Genomic DNA, 19,321 nt, shown 5'->3' on the forward strand with positions numbered 1-19,321 from the left:
GATTTAAAAATGGTACAGCCCCGCTGTTGTGTAGGCAACGAGGCGCTTTGCAGAAAGCTGATTGGTCGATTCCAGCTTGTGTAATCCGTTGGTTTGTGGTTCACGGAGGGGCTTGTCTCAGTGAGGAGGCCAGTATGGATCCACCGCGGGATATTCAAAATTTTAAACGAAATATTAGCACCAGATCAACTATATCCTCATGCTCTTCGCTCGCAATGGAGATCAAGAGAAAGAAAATAAGAGAAAGCATGTTTTTTCTAAACGAGGTGAGTCATAAACCGATCGTGTTTAAAGAATGACCAATTCAGCAATCACTGTTTTGTGTTTCAACTGGTCTGTTGATGTTAGAAATGGTAACGTTAGTTAAAAACTAACCAGTCACATTTAATGTTTTCTCAGGCAAAAGAGAGACATGTGAAGCGAAGTTTGAATGACACGCAGCAGATAATACAGGACATGACTTTGTTGTGCATACGACAGATTTCTAAAAAACTAAAGGTGGTTTATGCACGAGGGTGTGATCGTGTTTCTGTCGTATAAGTTACAACGTAAAAATCGACAAACATGGCAGCGAGATAAATCGAAACTATGTGCATATCGCAATCTGCGTTTGCCAATGATTTGCAATAACTAAATTATTTTATTAACGTTACTTAAAAAATAAAGTTATGCATAGTCAAAAAAGTTGATGCAGAGATATGGATTATGGAAACAAATAATGGATATAAAATTTAAGTTTTAAAATACATGCAGCAGAAATTTTATATTTTATTATTAATTAAATTTATTTTACAAACATAATTAATTATCGTATTGCATAATGCATATTGTATATAACATATTGCCTAGCGCATGTTTCTTCAAAATCATTCAGCCCCGCTGTTTGAATTCTGAAACGTCATCACACATCTCTAAAAGAGTAGGATTGTCTTGTAGAAAGATTCATTGTATAATTTTGCCCCACCTTTGCACCACCCACCTTCATTATTTCATTTCACATTCTCGGATATCAAACCCATTGTTCAGAAACCTGTTGTGTGCTAGTTATAATGGGAAGAGTTTAAGGCTGAGCTCCTTTCCTTCTTACAAGTACTACATTACATTATATATCTCATCTTTCCATACATCAGCATGCACCTGCTTCAGGAATTATTGTAGACTAGATAACATTGTAGAGTTTCTCTCAATACATGATCGCTCTTCCATCAGTGTCCATTCGTTTTTCGCTATGGGGTGTTTTGAGGTTACTTTTTCATAAACCTGCTTTGTCTTCCACCAGGACTGTGATATTCAGGAGAAGTTGGATTTTGAGATGCGAATGAGAGCAGGGGCTTACAAGCTTCTGGTTGCCAGTACTAAGAAAGAGCAGGTGTTGGATGCATCCAGGAGTCTGTTAACGTGTAATGCAAGAATTAAAGCCTACATGAGTGAAGCACAAAGGAGAAAACAGCACCAGGATATCAGAAGGTTAGTGATATTAGCCTACTGTGTTGTGCACACACCGCTTTACCCCTGGTTTGCACACGGCTTCATTTTGCTTTAGTGGGTGAAAATCAATAAGAATTTTATTTACAAACATTTTCTGCCTTTAACTTGAATCTTGAATCTTGAGATTCAGTAACCACCTGCAAAGTTACTTTGCAAAAGTTCTTAAATTATTAAGTTTAATCAACTTGAATTTACAATTAATTTTTACTTTCATGACTAATAAGGAGTTGCTATAAATTTTGAAGTTTGAATTAGCTTATGTTATTTTAACTTTATTTTTATAATTTATAGCAACTCCTTACTAGTTAAAAATGAAGAAAGTTAAAATAAATTGTATTTTCACATTTAGGAAACTTATGTGTAAAATGGAATTACAGTGTGTCCAAATGTACCAAGACCAAAAGCTGTTTTACAGGCATATGGTGGCCCCTCTAAATGTTGCTTTTAGTGAATTGATACCTAGTTTCCAGATACTCTAGGTTGTTCCAAGCACCTTGGACAGTTTTATCTATTCATGACATGTATTTCCAGACTTTAGAAAAAGTCATGTCAAGGTTTTTTTTATAAAGAAAACATTTTCATTAAAGTCCCACTGTGGGAACAATCTGGGTTTTATTGTTGTTTATAAGTCTATATGGTGTTTTTTAATATGTTTTAAGACAAGTTATGGACAAATTCATCAATTAACTCCATAAAATTGGAGACATTCCAACTCTATCTCACGAGAATTCATATACATTTTAAGCGTTGGCTAATTCGTATTACTTCATACAACCACATTCGTAGGTTTCAGTTTCGTCATAGTTTTTTTTCATGAGAATCATACGTTTTGCACAATTAACTTTGTATGAATTCATACGAATTAGGCCTAGTCCACACGAACACGGGTATTTTTATAACCGTGAGTTTTTTCACGCGGTTCGGCCGTTCGTCCACACGAAACCGCAGTATCAGGGCACTGAAACCGAGCATATTTGAAAACCCCGGCCAGGGTGAGCTTTTTAAAAAAAAACGGTTACAGTGGTGTCGTATAGAGAGTAAAACCGGGGGTTTTCCCTTACGACATCAGAGTGTGCGCCGGTGTACACTGTGTTTGACGTCAAGATTGTGCGCCGCTGACTGCTTTGTTGATGATTGTGGCGCTGTCCCAAATGGCACACTCCGGACTTGTGGTCCTCCTCAGAGTCCACACTTTGATGACATCACGTAGTCCAGACTCGAGCATCACACCGGAAATAGGTAGAGAAGTTGCCCGTCAGTGTGAACTCCTCCCTTCCGTCGTCTGATTGGTCTGATTGCTCTTTCGCAAGGACTTCTGGGTTGGTAAAGTGCTCGAAGCCTGCTGCAGTGCGGGCTTCGCCGGAGACCGCATCAAGGGGGCAAAGGAGGCGCTGATGAGCACACTTCAAAGCCTAAAAATGACAGATGGGACACCCTACGGACTCGTAGACTAAGCGAGAACGCGCAATTTAAGGCCACGACACCGAAAGTCCACATGAAGTGTGCCATTTGGGACAGGGCCTCTGTGCAATGGCGGACGTATCTTGCTAATAATAACTGTGCTAACAGGGCTTCTAACATGTATACAGATAGATACTCGGTTATCTCACTATATTGCGGAACACGATTTGGGTTATATCCCCGCCTGCTAGTGTGGCATGCTCTTGACAGCGCTTGATGGCGTGCTTTTGCGTTATCGTGTGGATGGATATTTAAATTGAACCGAGCATGTGTGGACGGGATTTTTTTTGGGAAAACTCCGGGTATAAATATACCTGTGTCAGTGTGGACTAGGCCTTAGCCAACTTGTAAAATATTTATGAATTCTCGTGAGATCAGGCTGATCATTCTTATTCCTGCTGTTTAAAGTAGAGCCCGACCGATATGCGTTTTTTCGGGCCGATGCCGATACAGATATTAGGGAGTAAAAAAAGACCGATAACGATATATCGGCCGATATTCTTTGTGTATATTATAGTTCAGTATATACTACAGTATATTATACTAAAGTACTGTACATAGAATACACTATATACTTTAACATAATATACTGTATATGAATAAATACAATGCAATGCAATGATCACTCACATATGTGGTGATCCAACACTTATATTGATGTGACAAAGATATGTACTATAGGCAAGAAGTTAACAATAAACTTTATTATCCAAAATTAGTTGGATATCAGTGCACTAAACAGTAAACTTGACTTATTATAAATAACTTTAAAACACAAAGAGAACAAAATACATAAAACTTGCATCATTTGCAGTTTTGACGAGAATAACGTTATAAAGAGAAACTTATGAAGTCATTGATTAATATTAGCTTTACAGTAAGTTGTGTACTTCACAAATTAGTTAGCCACTCACAGTTACGAAGACAATGCTTGACGGAGCACATACTAATGTACGCTATGTTTAATGTTGTGCACAACGTTTTTATAACACAAACCCAGGGTTCCGTGCAAACTTTAGACTTTTATAAAACTAAAGCGTCTTCGCTCCGCCTCTTTTATTTAGCAAGGATATAGAGTTGCGCGAGCTTATTGAATCAATTGCTCTGAAATGAGCATGTTAACTAACAACACAAGCAGCAGTAATCTCATATAGTGTTATATAAGTGCACGGATGCGCGTAGTTTAAACGTGTCATTTCTCCGTCTCACGTCATTTCTCCCGCTTGCGTTTTAACTCGCAAGTCGACAAAGAGACGGATTAAAAACACCAAATGTAAGCGGGAATGCGTCTCTCTTGTCCATTTATAATCCAATCGACCAAAGCGCGTCTTAATATCAGGTGTAAAAATGTTGTGAAGAAGACACTGCGTGACTGCTTCCATGCCACCTGAACTGAGAGACTGACAAGTGAAGGGGGTGGGGGATTGGCTGGTGTCACTACAGTGAGTGATCTGGGTCGCCATTAGCAACCAGTATGGTGCACTCTGCTGGACAAACAAGTACTTACATCTTTCAATTGCATTTAATGTGTTCTGTAACAAACGTTCATATCGGCGCATATCTGCGGCTTATACGCCGATACAGATATATCTGCGACATGCTCATATCGGCCGATAAAATCGGCAAAACGATAAATCGGTCGGGCTCTAGTTTAAAGTCGAAGAAACTGAAGTAGCGATTGTCTAATTTTCCCAGTGGTGACGTATATCCGAGTGAAAAATGTTTCTTTAAATTTGTTTTTTCGAGAATTCAATTGATTGGAACATTTAAAGGTGCTCTAAGTGAATTCACGCGTTTTAGACCTTAAAACATTTTTTGTTACATACAGCAAACATCTCCTCACTATCTGCTTGCTGCCTGTCCGCTGATCAAAACGTAAAAAACGCCGCCTGTGTAGACAGCCCAGACTCCACAAACTCTGCAATAAAAACACAGTGGCCAAACCTACCACCACGAAACATAACAGTGTTCCAGCCAATAAACGACAAGAAGGATTTGAGGGTGGGGGTTGGGCCGTTCATGAAAGCACGTAAGGGAGGGGGAGGAGTTAGCTATGCTCCGTTTGTTTGAAAACAGTTCAAACATCAACAAAAAGTGACGTCACACAGATTCACTTAAAGCGCCTTTAAAGTTGGGCCATGTTGCTAATTGCTAATCGCTACTATCTTTTTCCGGACCTCGCCCACCTGCCATAGCATATGACCGGAAGTAAAGAGAGATCATTTCGAGGAGAAGATTTGCATTTTTGATTAAAGATTATGAGGCCACAAGAATTAAAAAAAAAATAATGAAGCTCACAGAGAAGTCATTTGTAAAAAAAAAAATATATATATTCCAAGACAATTAGACAAATGACAAAATGTTTTATTTTGACTTTAAAATTGCCTTGGTTTCCATCGTCTCAAACATGTTTCTATGTGCATCTGTGTCTCGTCACAATAAGTGTCTGCTGCAGACGCGTCTAAAGGGTTTATGATAAACGCTTGTGTTTGCCAGATACTCGCATAATCTCATGCGTAATCAAAGTTTAGTATTAAATGAGTGTCTTGCGAGTATTTTGTGAACGTGAGCGTCTCTCTTTTTTTATTATAAACAGTTTTGACACGTATGCAGCAGATACTTTATTTTGATAAGACACATGGTTTACATTACGCAACAAACACACATTTTGAAAACGCGGGCAACACACATGACAAATTTTAAATTTGCACCCCTCGGAAGAGCAGTCACGAGCAGCCACCGATTGTAAATGTAGGTCAACTATACATTGTAAAGGATTAAAATTGGTGTGTAATATTTTATTTTAGGTCTTCAAACTCTCCAAATCAAGTTCCTTGTAAAGGAAAGGTAGCCATATCTGGTGAGCGTTGCTTCAGAACTTTTTCATCCATATTATTAAGTCTGATTTACTGCTAATATTTCAACGTTTAACATTTGTTTTTGCCCTTGCTCATTTAGGTCTGCGAATCCCATTGTTTTGGAAAGATTCTGAACATTTCAACAGCAAAGGAAGTGAGAATTTTTTTTACATTTTAACATTTACTAATATTTTGGCACAGCCAAAACAGATAATTTCATAGATGAAATGAAACAGAAGAAAGCTACTTTGTTATAAATTAAAGGTGCTATAAATAAAAAACATTCATAAAATGTTTTTGTTTAAATTATATGTTGCTATTAAAATTGTCATTTATCTTTGAACCCTACAGATGAACAGAGGGTGGCAGTCTTCTGCTTGATGAAAATTGGCTCTGAGATATTTGACACTGAAATGGTTATTGCAGACCCATCAATGACTGATATTTGCTTTGAGGGTGTAAATATATTGTACGTCTTTACTATTTATTGAATCTTTATTATGGTGGAAGTCTGCAACCTTTTAACAGATATTTTTCCATACAGCTCTGAGGCTAAGCCAGACTTTGAAATAACATTGGAGCTGTATAGCTGTGGACTAGAAGGGGAGGGAGCCTTTGTGAACACTCCAAAAAAACTGGCCAGGAAGCTGCGCTCTTCATTTGGCAGATCTTCAGGAAGGAAACTCTGCCCCCTTCTGGATGGAGGAGACCCAGATACTTTCCTTCAGTCCAACCCAATTCCACAGTATGCAGATGTTGTTGTGAACTATATATTTTTCTTAAGAAATGTGCATTACAGCAAATCAAGTTTGAGTGTTTTTCTCTGATGACTTGTGTGTAGATGTGCACGATACTCGATGTTGGCATACACAACGCTGGGTCTGGAGCAGGCTGAAGGCTCTTTCCAGTCTCATTCTCTTATTATCCTGCAGAATGGTTAGAACAAACAAGCTGCATTTTTTTATGTTTACCATATTGATCCGGACCTTTTTGGTTGACTCTATGCCATTGCTTGTTCAGTGGAGACTTCATCATGGCTTCCCCTCTATGGAAACCTGTGCTGTCAGCTTGTGGCTCAACCTGACTGCATGACTCAAGATATGATGACAGGCTACCTGAGCCAACAGGTACACTTGACAAGCACGCACATCTGATGATCACTGTAGAGATTCATATTAACATTTGTATATGGACTGTGCTGTGAATTGTTTAATTATACTAATGCCTATTTGATGACTGCATGTACAGCAAAGCATTGAGGGATTGCAGCGCAGCTGTCGGCTGTACTGTGTGCTGAAGGCTGGACGGCTTTCGTGCTATTACTCACCTGAAGAGATTCAAGCTAAAATGGAGCCAAGCCTCATTATTCCCATAAACAAGGTAGGGAACTGAGCCTTTAAAGGGACACTTGACTTTTTTTGAAAATATGCACATTTTCCAGCTCCCCTAGAGTTAAACATTTGATTCTTACCGTTTTGGAATCCATTCACCTGATCTCCGGGTCTGGCGCTAGCACTTTTAGCATAGCTTAGCACAATCCATTTAATCTTATTAGACCATTAGCATCACTCTAAAAAATAACCAAAGAGATTCAATATTTTTCCTATTGACTTTTCTGTAGTTACATCGTGTACTAAGACCGACGGGAAATTAAAAGTTGCGATTTTCTAGGCAGATATGACTAGGACTATACATTCATTCTGGCATAATAATAATCAAGGGCTTTGCTGGTGTAACATGGCTGCAGCAGGCGTAGTGATATAACGCACTGCCCGAAAATAGTCCCCTGCCATTGAAAGTAACCAAGGGCACTATTTTCAGGCAGTGCGTAATATCACGCCTGCTGCAGACATGTTACAATGGCAAAGTCACTGATTATTACGCCAGTTTGAGAGTATAGTTCGTTCCTAGCATATCTGCCTAGAAAATCGCAACTTTTAATTTTCTGTCGGTCTTAGTACACAACGTAACTACAGAAGAGTCAAGTTTTAAATAGGAAAAATATCGAAACTCTTTGGTTATTTTTTAGCATGATGTGAATGGTCTAATCAGATTCAATGGATTGTGCTAAGCTATGCTAAAAGTGCTCACGCCAGACCCGGAGATCAGCTGAATGGATTTCAAAACGTTAAGAATCAAATGTTTAACTCTAGGGGAGCTGGAAAATGAGCATACATACACCTCTCCCCAACCCAAAACCTAGCGATTCCCTCCTTCAATAAAGGTCAATGGAATTATATCTGCCATTTAATGAAAAATTATTTTATTATTCACCAAGACGTTCTGTTTTAGTGATATCTTAATTGTAATATGTAATCATGATAATGTACAATAGGTTTTGTAAGTGTGTTTGTGTATGTGTGCAGGATACTCGTATCCGGGTTGTAGGCAAGGATCATGAGAGGACTGGGTCTAGACTGTGCCTGATAAACCCAGGACATGGAGACTCTTCCAGTCATGTTTTCATTGCTGAAACTCCTGATGTCCTACAGGAGTGGCTGGATGCATTGTGGCAGCACATTTATGACCAGAGTCAGTAAAAAAAGATTTTCACTCATGTATTTGGTACAGTATATAACAAACCTGTCAGGAATTTGTGCTTGTTGTGACTTAATATTAACCCTTATATTAGGTCAGTGGCAACACGCATGCAACAAGCTCATGGAAATCGAAGTTTTGTCACCAAGGAAACCACCACTTTTTCTGACGAAGGAAGCCGATTCTGTTTATAAGGATTTGAGTGAGTTATGAATTGAGGGTCGACACAGAGACATTACATCATAACTTTAAGTGATTTTGTGTTAATAGCTTGTTTAAAAATTAATCTGTCTCCTGGTTTCAGGCATCGGCTCCCCTGGGAAATTCGAAAGCTTGACTGACATAATTCACAACAAGATTGAGGAAACTGATGGGCGCTATCTCATTGGTCAGGGTGAGGAGAAAGAGCCTCCTCATTGGGCTGCACTGTTTGAAGGATCTCGACCAATGGTGGTACAAAAAGCAATTCTGTCACCAGGTAAAGAAAGTGACCAGTCAACTTTAAGTCCGACCACGAGCAGCAGCAAAAAGAGGAGAGCTCCTCCACCCCCTCCTGACAAATTACCATATGTTCAACCTGCCAGCATCTTATCCAATCAGGAAAAAGAGAACTGTAAAGGGGCGAGGCCTCGGGCAGGGAGACCATCGCTGGATGCGAAATTCTCTGCCATCATCCAGCAACTGCAAAAGAACCACACTTCCCATCGTAAAAACCCACCTCTGGGACAGATTGAGCCCTGTCAGCACCCTTATACACCAAAAAATGATGAGTTTGATAATCCTGAAAATTCCAGTCAGGACCCTCAGGCTCCGGTGCCGGCCCCCAGGAACAAACTGAGAATGTCATTCAGAGAAAAGAAAAACTCTAAAGCCTGGTAATTTCATTAGATGTCTGTCTGTCATGATTAATGAATTGGTGCCTGTGCAGAAACTTATACTTTTTATTGGTCCACCTTTGTTAAAAGGTTAGACGTATGTGAATGTATAAATTGTCTATCTTGTTTGTTCACGCTTGAACAAAAAACTAAAGGGAGACAAAATTTTTATTCATTTTATAGGGTCTTGTTTTTATTTTTTCCCTCTTAATATATCAGTCCTACAGTTGGATAGATGTAACTTGGCCTTACAAAACTGAATGGTTTATTTGTAATTCTTCATTTACTGTTCAAGAATTATGTATTAGTTGTGTATCGTGTTTAGCACTAGTTGTCTATAACTGATTAGTTGTTATTATGTAACCACTACAAATGAGCACTTTCAGGGTTTTGGCACATGGAATCATTGAATGCACAAATCGTCATACAGTTCAATGTATTTTTTAACAGTGATGGTTAACATGCAACTCTTTCTTTATCTCACAAATTAATATTGTCTTAAACGTTAGTATATCTGTTTGAAAATATAGGTGCACATCTTTGAACACAAGCTCATGGTATTAGTGGGTGAGGAAACACTAGAAACTGGAATCTATGGGTTAGTTTATTTAACAGTATTCTCTTGAAAGATTTTATACAATATTTTTCCCTTCATTTTAACGTAAAATACCAATGGTGAACTTTTATAAAAATGTCATTTCAGTCTGTAATGTTGTTTTCATTTAATTTGTTATTTCTCTTTTATACTGTAGTTTCATTGAAATTTCTTAGATTCAATGTTTAAGTAGCACACAAATCATGCATTCCACTAAATCCTATTATTGCAAATTATTTGTCTATACTTTACTGTGCAATACTTTTTCAATTGATTGATCTATTTCTGCATTTCAGATGTTTCAGAATAATTCACTGTGTAAAACATGAATTGTTCTCTAGGTATTATTACAACCTACAGGTACAATGTCACATGCAGTAACTTTGGAATGAGATAGAAAGAATACACTTAAAAGTTGAACTAAACTGGTTTATTCTTGTGTCGTTATTTGTGTTGCTGTGCAATAATACATAGAAGGAATTTTGCTATTCTCCAAATTCTTGATTATGTCAGCCTTGTCTGTGCTTGATGACTGCTTAAATTTTTAATAACATTGTTTATCGTAATTATCTATATTTTATTACAATGGCAAAGTATATACTAGTCAACATTTAAAGTGGATCAAAACCTTTCTTAAAAGTTACCCGTTCTTGGCAACTTTAATAAACGTTTTTGATCCACTTCAAATGTTGACTAGTATATGTCTGCACCATCTCTTTGAGGTAAAGAAACACTAACAAGTTTTTTTTTTACAATATAATGGTCATCAGCAAACTCGCCTTTGGTTTTGACCAGCACCAGTTTTGTTGGAGGACTGGATGACCCCGAAAACCTGCTGTTCCAAACTGCGTTCCATCTCCTGCCAGTGCTGTTCCTCAAGAACTTGCTGCTTACAGCATTGCACAGAAATAAACACTTTAAATAACTATATACAGATAAAGTCATAATAGACAAGAAACAGCTGTATTCTGGTCTTGGTTACCTTTTTAAGGATGGAGCTCTTGACTGTAATAGTGGTCCCCTGTTCATTTCTCTTTGAATTGGTTTTATCAGTCTTTATCTGCTGTCTTTCCTGTTGTTTCTGCTCTAGGGTCTTCTGAAGGAACAGCACTCGCTCATCTTTACTGACAGCCTCCCTCAGTTCACTTCGCAACCGTTTCTCCTCCTGACTGTAGAACAGATCTGAAATCAGTCACTTTTTGATCCAAAAAGTACTAGCCATTTAGTGCAGAAATCAGCTAATTTGCATTTTAAAGGACACACCCAAACGGCACATTTTTGCTCGCAAGAACAAAGTGGCAATTTTAACATGCTTTAATACATTATCTATATGGTATTTTGAGCTAGAACTTCACATACATACTCTGGAGACACCAAAAATTTATAATTTATTTTACATCTTAAGTCTTGTGAAATGTCCCCTTTAATAAATGTTTAGGTATGACTCAAATATCAGACATTTTTGTACTTCCTATATTGGAATGTAACTCATTTTTAGAACAGATTACTCTCCATAAAGCAGAACGTTTTTTATATCATGTTCACATCTGTGACCCTGGACCATAAAACCAGCCTTAAGTAGCACGGGTATATATGTAGCAAAAGCCAAAATATATTTTATGGGTCAAATTAAAATTATCTTTTTTTTCTTTGTGCCAAAAAAACATTAATTTAGTATATTATGTAGGATATTATCATGTTTCATGAAGATTTTTGTAAATTTTCTACCATAAATATATAAAAACTTTATTTTTATGAATTGATGCAGTTACTAATTACTTAATTTGGACAAATTTAAAGTCGATTTTCTCAATATTTAGATTTTTTGCACCCTCCGATTCAAAATGTTCAAATACACCAACTTCCGAATTATTATGCAAATGCCATTTTTGTTTATTTTTCCAGTACAGTCAGTAAGTTTACAAATTTTATTTTACCATTAACACTTATATGACTGTGGATGTTATTATATTTAAATTAAATAAAAATGTCAAAAGATACTTTAATACTTTGAAAAATATGCTGTTCCAAATTATTATGCAGAATGCCTTTAAACATAATTTATAATGATATAATGGATTAAAATGATCCCAAAACACATATCTGTCAAATGTGCTGCATGGACAGATCTTTTTTTTTTCAAAAAACAAAAACAAACAAACACAATGTAAAATGAATAATGTATTTACACAAGTTACATAATAATATATGAGCATATCTTTGACATGCCTTTAACTCTCCCATTCATTAATCTTGTAGGTATACAAACTGTGGCTTTTTATTGCTGCCTTTTCCTAATATTTAAAAAAAAGGAAGTTAAATATAGTTTATATATGCATGGTTCAATTTATTAAGCAAGTTGTAGTTCTCATACAATATGGGATAAGAACTTTCTAAAGACAAAAAAGTGTGCATTATTTTAAAAAAGCAATATATTTCCTATAACAATTTATTTATTTGGTGGATCTAAACCGAAATCATTGAACTATTATAAGATTCATGAGTGATTTAAATTAAAGAAATATTTAACTATATAAACTATATTTAACTTCCATTTTTTATATACATTTTTATACATTTTATACATTTTTTCTAATAAATTATGTTTAAGTGCATTCTGCATAATAATTAGTATATTTTGACATTTTTATTTTATTTAAATATAATAACATCCACACTGTCAACTGTTGAGGCTAAAATAAAATTTGTAAACTTAATTACTGTATTGGAATAATAAACAAAATGGCATGTGCATAATAATTTGGAATGCAGTGTAGTTGTATCTGATCCTATCCATCAATTAAAAGCTTATTTATGCAGCTTTCAGATGATGTATAAATCTCAATTTCAAAAAATTGACCCTTATGACTGGTTTTGTGGTTCAGGGTCACTTTCAAGGTAGATTTGCATATTTAACAGTATGAAAACTGCATTACCTGCGTACAGCAGAGGCCTGCTCTGCTAGACTTCTGCACAGAGAGATGTGATCTAGCTGCTCCAACAACATCTGCTCCTTCACCTGCTTCTCCTGCAGGATCCGGCTTCTCCTCTCCTCTTGCTCGAACTGCTGTAACTCTCTCAGCATCATCAAACGCTCCCGCAGCTCCGCCAAAGACATCTCGCACAGCAGATCATGACCAGCAGTCTGCATCGCATCAGGATTGTTTGTTAGATCTTTATAATGCATGTTTTCCCATCATCTCCATAAGGCAGCTATAACAACCTTTGTTATTCATTAAAACACTATTCTTCTTCCTTTAAAAAAGAGCCCGACCGATATAAAATGCATTATCATATTATTTAAGTTAAATAAATAACTACAAATAACTAATGTTAGGGAAATCTGTTAATGTTTTGTTGCGCTTTTCTGAAAAAAAATAATATATCGGAATATCGGATTTTAAAACCAACAAACATTTGTATCGGTATCGGCCTTCAAAATCCTTTATCGGTTGGGCTCTACTTTAAAACTTTCACATTTATAATATGTGACGCTTAGTTTGTAAAAAAATATAACCTTTATATCTTTGTTGACATTGACTAAGTAAGGTCATGACAGTGATTGAACTTTGATGCTCCTAAATTCATATTTAGAGACTTTTTTAATTTTGAGATTTCAAGGGCAGCGTCACATATTTATTTATATTAACACTTATTCTGTATTGACATCATACTGTATTGTTTTGGTGGATTAATGAAGTATTCCACTAACCTCAGTGTCATCTATAAACTTTTGTCTGTCCAGAGGGATTGATTCAATAGCATGAATCTGACGAATAAGCTCCATTTTCCTGCTTAGCTCAGCCTGTGCTTCCTCCAGAGCCTGACTGAGGAGTTCCCTGCTTTGCTCCGAGACCTCCTTAACTTAACACCAGACACACAGTGTAATTTCAGTGTGTAAGTTTATACATTCATACTAAAAAGAATATTATTATGATATATTTATCATTTGCATGTATACCAATGCGCTGTTTGATTTCTTGTAGCTTGGCTTTAGCAGCTTTGGAGTTCTTGTGCCCGTCAGCCACTTGCTGTACCAGCTCCCTCATTTCCTTCTCCTCCTTCACACGTTTCTCTGCATACTTGCGCATCAGCTCTGCTGTCTGGAGCGACCACACATTACATCACCACGAACGCACAAACAGATATAAAAAACTATGAGCTGTTCTCAGTGTACAGTATATCAGAGTGAGTCATGCATTGCTACAAACACTAATGTTTGTTATGAGATCACCTCCTCTTTAGCCTGCTGAGCTTTATGGTGGTTGCGCTCCAGGACGCGTTCTCGCGCCAGCACCGCCTCCTCATGGCTGATTCGCCCCTCCAGTCGCCGGCGCTCCAGTTCAGCTAGTTCCTCCTGAAGATCTTTCTCTTTCATCTCCTTCTGCCACTGGATGAACGCAGATGGATCATTCGCACCCTTAGACAAACGCTCTAATCTGAAACCAGTAACATACACACATATTACATTACATTTATGGATGGTGGAAGATTGAAATGAACATACAAAAGCTGTCATTGGGAAAAGACTTTTCTTACATAACAGTGAATGTTATTGGAAACGTTTCTTTAGCATTATATAAATTGCTTTGTAATGCTGAATGCCAGGTAATATTTCAGAACCTGTACCTTTGTAACTCCTCTTCCAGTTGACGATTATACAAAGCACCCTCTCGCAGGATGGCTGTTGTATTCAGTTTGACTGGTAAGCTGTTTGCCTGTGCCATTGTTAATAGTAAACATACAATCATACACTATTTTATATTTTAAAAAAGACTGACTGAATGTAGTATGTTGTGCTAAAAATAATTTTCTTTTTTTGTGATTTACTGTTTTCTACAAAATCATAATGTAAAGAACATACTTTGAAAGTATAACCTTGGTATCTTTAAAGGAAAACACCATCGTTTTCAATATTTTACTATGTTCTTACCTCAACTTAGACTAATTAATACCTACATATCTTTTTTCAATGCATGCACTTAATCATTGTACAGCGCGTCATTAATGTGTTAGCATTTAGCCTAGCCCCATTCATTCCTTAGGATCCAAACAGGGATTAATTTAAAAGCCACCAATTACTTCCATGTTTTCCCTATTTAAAGACTGTTACATGAGTAGTAACTACACGAGTAAGTATGGTGGCACAAAATAAAACGTGTCAATTTTTAAGCAGAAAAAAAGATATTGTATGGTGTAAGAGCACTTAGTTTGCAGCACTTTGACCTCAGCGCGCAGTAACATCATCAATCCTGACTACTCCCCCCTACAGCATTCCGCTGAGTTTGAAGTGCTGCAACCTAAGTGCTCTTCTGCCATACAATATAGTTATTAGTTTATTAGTTATAGTTAAAAAATGGGCACATTTTGTTTTGTGCCACCACCATACTTACTCGTTTAACTACTCATGTAACAGTCTTTAAATAGGGAAAACATGGAAGTGTTTGGTGGCTTGTAAATTCCTCCCTGTTTGGATCCTAAGGAATGAATGAGGCTAGGCTAAATGCTAACACATTCACAACGCACTGTACAAAGATTAAATGCACGCATTGGAAAAAGACAGGTGTGTATTAATTTGTTTAAGTTGAGGTAAGAATGTAGTAAAATATTAATAAAACAGTGGTGTTTTCCTTTAATATAGACATGACTGAGTAAGGTTTGAAATCAGTGAGTGTAATTAAACTTGATGCTCCAAATCTCATAATAAGCTTATGAAACTTTAGGCTGGGTTTAACAGACAGGGTCACATTTTGTACATTTTTGTCAGCTGGAGTTACCTTTTGGGTGGAAGGGCTGCCAGAAGTATACGTTTGGTCAAATTTAAGCTCTGCATCACGGCTTTGAAGAATCTGGGATATCTCATTCTGTTCATTGGAAAATACTTTTATCCTCTTTTGAAAAAAAAACAATGTTTGCATAGCTGATGCGTTAAAACCTGCTGTTAGACACTCACCTGAGTTTTCTCAGACTTCTGTGGATTTGCACATCTAAACTGTTGAGAGTTTGCTTCATACAGTACATGCTATTAGAGTGAAGAAATAACACCAGGAAGAAAAGTTTATATGAGGCTGGTAATAGTAACAAAATTAAATGCTGTGATGTAATGAGAGGCAACATGCAAAACAACAGCTCATGTCTTGACTAACTAATGCTTGCTGTCGGTTCCTCTGTTTCATCTCGTCCAGAATCTCTGGTTCCTTTGGAGATCTGTGAGTGCTGGTTGGTACCTGATGAAATAAAGTGTAACCTAATTTTAATGTCTAAAATAAACAAAACCAATTATTATTCATTACAGCTTGCTTTGATATTACTGTAATAGGTAAACAATTTATGTTTTACAAGTCATTGTAAAACTCTTCATGATTAAATTTAAACTAACTACACTTTTTATTTAATAATTAATTAATGATCAGATATAAAGTTTACATTTATTAATAAAGTATTAATCATTAAAGGAAAACACCACAGTTTTTCAATATTTTACTATGTTCTTACCTTAACTTAGATGAATTAATACCTATCTTTTTTTAATGCGTGCACTTAATCGTTGTACAGTGTGTCGTAAATGTGTTAGCATTTAGCCTAGCCCCATTCATTTCAAACAGGGATGAATTTAGAAGCCACCAAACACTTCCATGTTTTCCCTATTTAAAGACTGTTACATGAGTAGTAACACGAGTAAGTATGGTGGCACAAAATAAAACGTGTCAATTTTTAAGCATTAAAAATGAAAACTATATTGTATGGCGGAAGAGCATTTAGTTTGCTGCACTTCAACCTCGGCACGCAGTAACATCATCACTCCTGACTACTACCCCTCTCGCTTAATCTTCCGTCAATATTACTGTGCCTAAGGACGAAGTGCTGCAAACTAAGTGCTCTTTTGCCATACAATATGGTTCTTATTTTTTAATGCTTAAAAAATCGCCACATTTTATTTTGTGCCACCATACTTACTTGTGTAATTACTCATGTAACAGTCTTTAAATAGGGAAAACATTGAAGTGTTTTGTGGCTTCTTCATTCATCCGTGTTTGGATCCTAAGGAATGAATGGTGCCAGGCTAAATGCTAACACATTCACGACACGCTGTAAAACGATTAAGTGCACGCATTGAAAAAAGATAGGAATGTATTAAAGGCGGAGTCCACGATGTTTAAAAAACGCGTTGGAAAAGGAGACGGGCCGACTACCAAAACACACTTATAGCCAATCAAATCAAATGCCGGGTTGCGTATGCGTGGGGCGGGTCTATCAACAGAAGGTCCAGATTCTATTGGGGTAGGGGCGTGTTTGTTTAGGTGATTTCAAATATCAACATTGGCTTTCAAACATCATGGACTCCGCCTTTAATTCGTCTAAGTTAGGGTAAGAACATATTAAAATATTGAAAACTGTGGTGTTTCCTTTAAACAATTATGAAGTGTTGCACTACAAATACATTAGTTACATTCTTATCATTTTGTCTGCATGTATTAACCTTAATTAACATTCTTTGGTGTGTGATGACACTTACTGGCTTGGGCTTGTCCTGCTGTGGGATGACTTCAGGAGAAGGGAGTGGTCGAGGTTTGGGCTGGGTCAGATTAAATTCTTTGGGTTCTGTTTTTTTTCTGGGTGGTTTCTTTGGCAAAATTCCTTTGCCCATTTTTCTAGCGAGCTGATTCAAAAGTACTTCAATCTCACTGCACCTTCTGATCAGTAGCATACAGGACAAAGGCACAATGTTTGGCAACAACCATACATGAGAAAGCATACTTCCATAAATAGGACATTTCATCTTATAGGTCTCATAGGACTTATTATTCACACATTCTGACTCAATGCCACACCTCCTGGATCCTCCAGTCATGGTGATTATGATTCCTATTCAATCAGATTATATTCAACTTTATATAGTTAAATAGTTGCATTAATAATGTCATGAATTATAAACACATCCACCTATTTTATACACCACATTAATTTACACCAAATCAATTTACCTACAAATAATTCGGTGATGGGACACACTGTCCTTCGGGGTATATCAAGTTATTGATTAATGCCATACTTGGGAAATAAAGCACTAAAAATAACCTGTCACCCTGTGTTCTTTATTATTTATCATTTTACCTGAGCAATGGGGTGATCCAGTTACTCTTTACAACAGTCTCATCATAGATGTGACTCCATTCCTCCTGGATCTGGTTTGTGAGGTTATTGGTGTTAAAGAAAAAACTCAGGAACTAAGGCATTGAACAGGATATCATAAAGGGGGGAAAGATAAAGTAATGCACAATACAAATGTTAGTACCTTTCAGTTATTTGTGATCCACTGTCAAATATATTTTTTATATGTTATTTAAAATATATTGTTGAGATGTTTTTAGACCTTAATAATTACTTTGTCCATACAAAAGTATTTTGTGATACTGCTCGATAAAATGTATGTTCCCCTTACTTTGTGCATTTTTGAGACATCTAGAGACTTTATTATCCTACTGAAATGCTCCAGGCCCAAATCATCAAGCTGGAACATGGCAAGGTAACAGACAACTGAGAAAACCAATAAGAATAACACTGTTACTGCACTTTTTCCATATAAAGCAATTAATACATAAATATGAAATTAAAAAAATTATACCAAGATAAAACATGTTGTTAATATTATAATCATCCGATGAAGATAATATTTCATATTTTATATTTAAGTAAATTTACCAATGAACATGTTTCGGTCCACTCTGAGTAAAGTTTTCCCATGGTAAATATAGAATATGTTTACCACAGTATCCAAAAGCTTTTTGTGTGTGACACATCCATGTAAAGTATCAATAACAAACATCTGGTTATCAGAGGAAAGATTCTAAAAGACAAAATACAAACATCAGATATTCTTAGTGAACATACTTTTGATTTTAAACAATAAGTTCACTATCAAACTAGAACAATACCTTAAGTTCCTTGGCAGCATCTTCTGTAAAGCTGTCAATGCATTGTTTGTCTTCTTGAAAATTGTCCAAAAGTCTTGTGACTTCCTTGATAAGTTCTTTGTAGCTCATCCTCACTGGATTTTTCAGGCAGATTAAATATTTTTATAAAGCAACACAGATCGCAGGACAGATGTAGAAAACTTGTCTGGATTCAGGCCAGAGCACGCATTTAAATGTAATGACACAACGTAGAAATTAAATTGCTTAGATTGTTTATAAATCGACAATTATGTAGAACCATTCAATCCTATTTAAACGCAAAAACTACACGAAGAGTCTTCAAAACACTCATCCTGTAGCTACAGTGTTTTGTTGTTGCCTAGCAGCAACGATGAGGCGGTCCTACTTTTCCTGCGAGGAAACGTCAATACTGTTCTCCCTTGGTCTCTTTTTCTAACAAACTTAAAAATATTTGTGTAATATATATTAAAATAAATAATATTTTAGGAAAAAAGTTGTACATTTTGCAAGCAGTATAAAGCCACGTTAGTTAAAAAACTAAAAACGTTAAATTGTAGACTATACATTAAA

The 19,321-nt window shown here is 36.4% G+C and overlaps 2 protein-coding genes across 2 annotated transcripts; one reads left to right on the forward strand and one right to left on the reverse strand.

The window, feature by feature from the left end:
* The first annotated feature begins 47 nt into the window (after nt 1-47).
* LOC129418212 (rhotekin-2) lies at nt 48-10,240 on the forward strand. The gene is made up of 12 exons (XM_055173155.2): nt 48-266; nt 1,280-1,467; nt 5,757-5,809; nt 5,908-5,961; nt 6,159-6,276; nt 6,352-6,552; nt 6,649-6,743; nt 6,828-6,934; nt 7,056-7,187; nt 8,174-8,339; nt 8,440-8,547; nt 8,650-10,240. Exons 1-12 carry the CDS (start codon nt 135-137, stop codon nt 9,222-9,224), a joined length of 1,929 nt encoding a protein of 642 aa, XP_055029130.2. The 5' UTR covers nt 48-134; the 3' UTR covers nt 9,225-10,240.
* On the reverse strand, nt 10,224-19,124 carry LOC141365333 (cilia- and flagella-associated protein 99-like). Its single transcript, XM_073869562.1, has 15 exons — nt 18,752-19,124; nt 18,519-18,663; nt 18,259-18,353; nt 17,931-18,043; nt 17,332-17,509; nt 15,962-16,042; nt 15,769-15,837; nt 15,593-15,679; nt 14,445-14,533; nt 14,050-14,254; nt 13,777-13,918; nt 13,528-13,679; nt 12,752-12,960; nt 10,798-10,984; nt 10,224-10,701 (listed from the first exon to the last, which is right to left on the reverse strand). The coding sequence occupies exons 1-15, from the start codon at nt 18,857-18,859 to the stop codon at nt 10,582-10,584; spliced, it is 1,980 nt and encodes a 659-aa protein (XP_073725663.1). The 5' UTR covers nt 18,860-19,124; the 3' UTR covers nt 10,224-10,581.
* Nucleotides 19,125-19,321: the final 197 nt, after the last annotated feature.

Source organism: Misgurnus anguillicaudatus, chromosome 7 (assembly GCF_027580225.2).
Source record: "Misgurnus anguillicaudatus chromosome 7, ASM2758022v2, whole genome shotgun sequence".
Classification (NCBI taxonomy): domain Eukaryota; kingdom Metazoa; phylum Chordata; class Actinopteri; order Cypriniformes; family Cobitidae; genus Misgurnus; species Misgurnus anguillicaudatus.

Bases quoted from the DNA above. Each gene is read 5' to 3' on its own strand.
- LOC129418212 (XM_055173155.2), top strand. From the start codon at position 135: ATGGATCCACCGCGGGATATTCAAAATTTTAAACGAAATATTAGCACC. The intron at 267-1,279 runs GTGAGTCATAAA...GTCTTCCACCAG, and splicing joins GCATGTTTTTTCTAAACGAG to GACTGTGATATTCAGGAGAA. The intron at 6,553-6,648 runs GTATGCAGATGT...ACTTGTGTGTAG, and splicing joins CAGTCCAACCCAATTCCACA to ATGTGCACGATACTCGATGT.
- LOC141365333 (XM_073869562.1), bottom strand. From the start codon at position 18,859: ATGAGCTACAAAGAACTTATCAAGGAAGTCACAAGACTTTTGGACAAT. The intron at 17,510-17,930 runs GTAAAATGATAA...GCTACTGATCAG, and splicing joins TGGATCACCCCATTGCTCAG to AAGGTGCAGTGAGATTGAAG. The intron at 13,919-14,049 runs GTGATCTCATAA...TGGTCGCTCCAG, and splicing joins CTCAGCAGGCTAAAGAGGAG to ACAGCAGAGCTGATGCGCAA.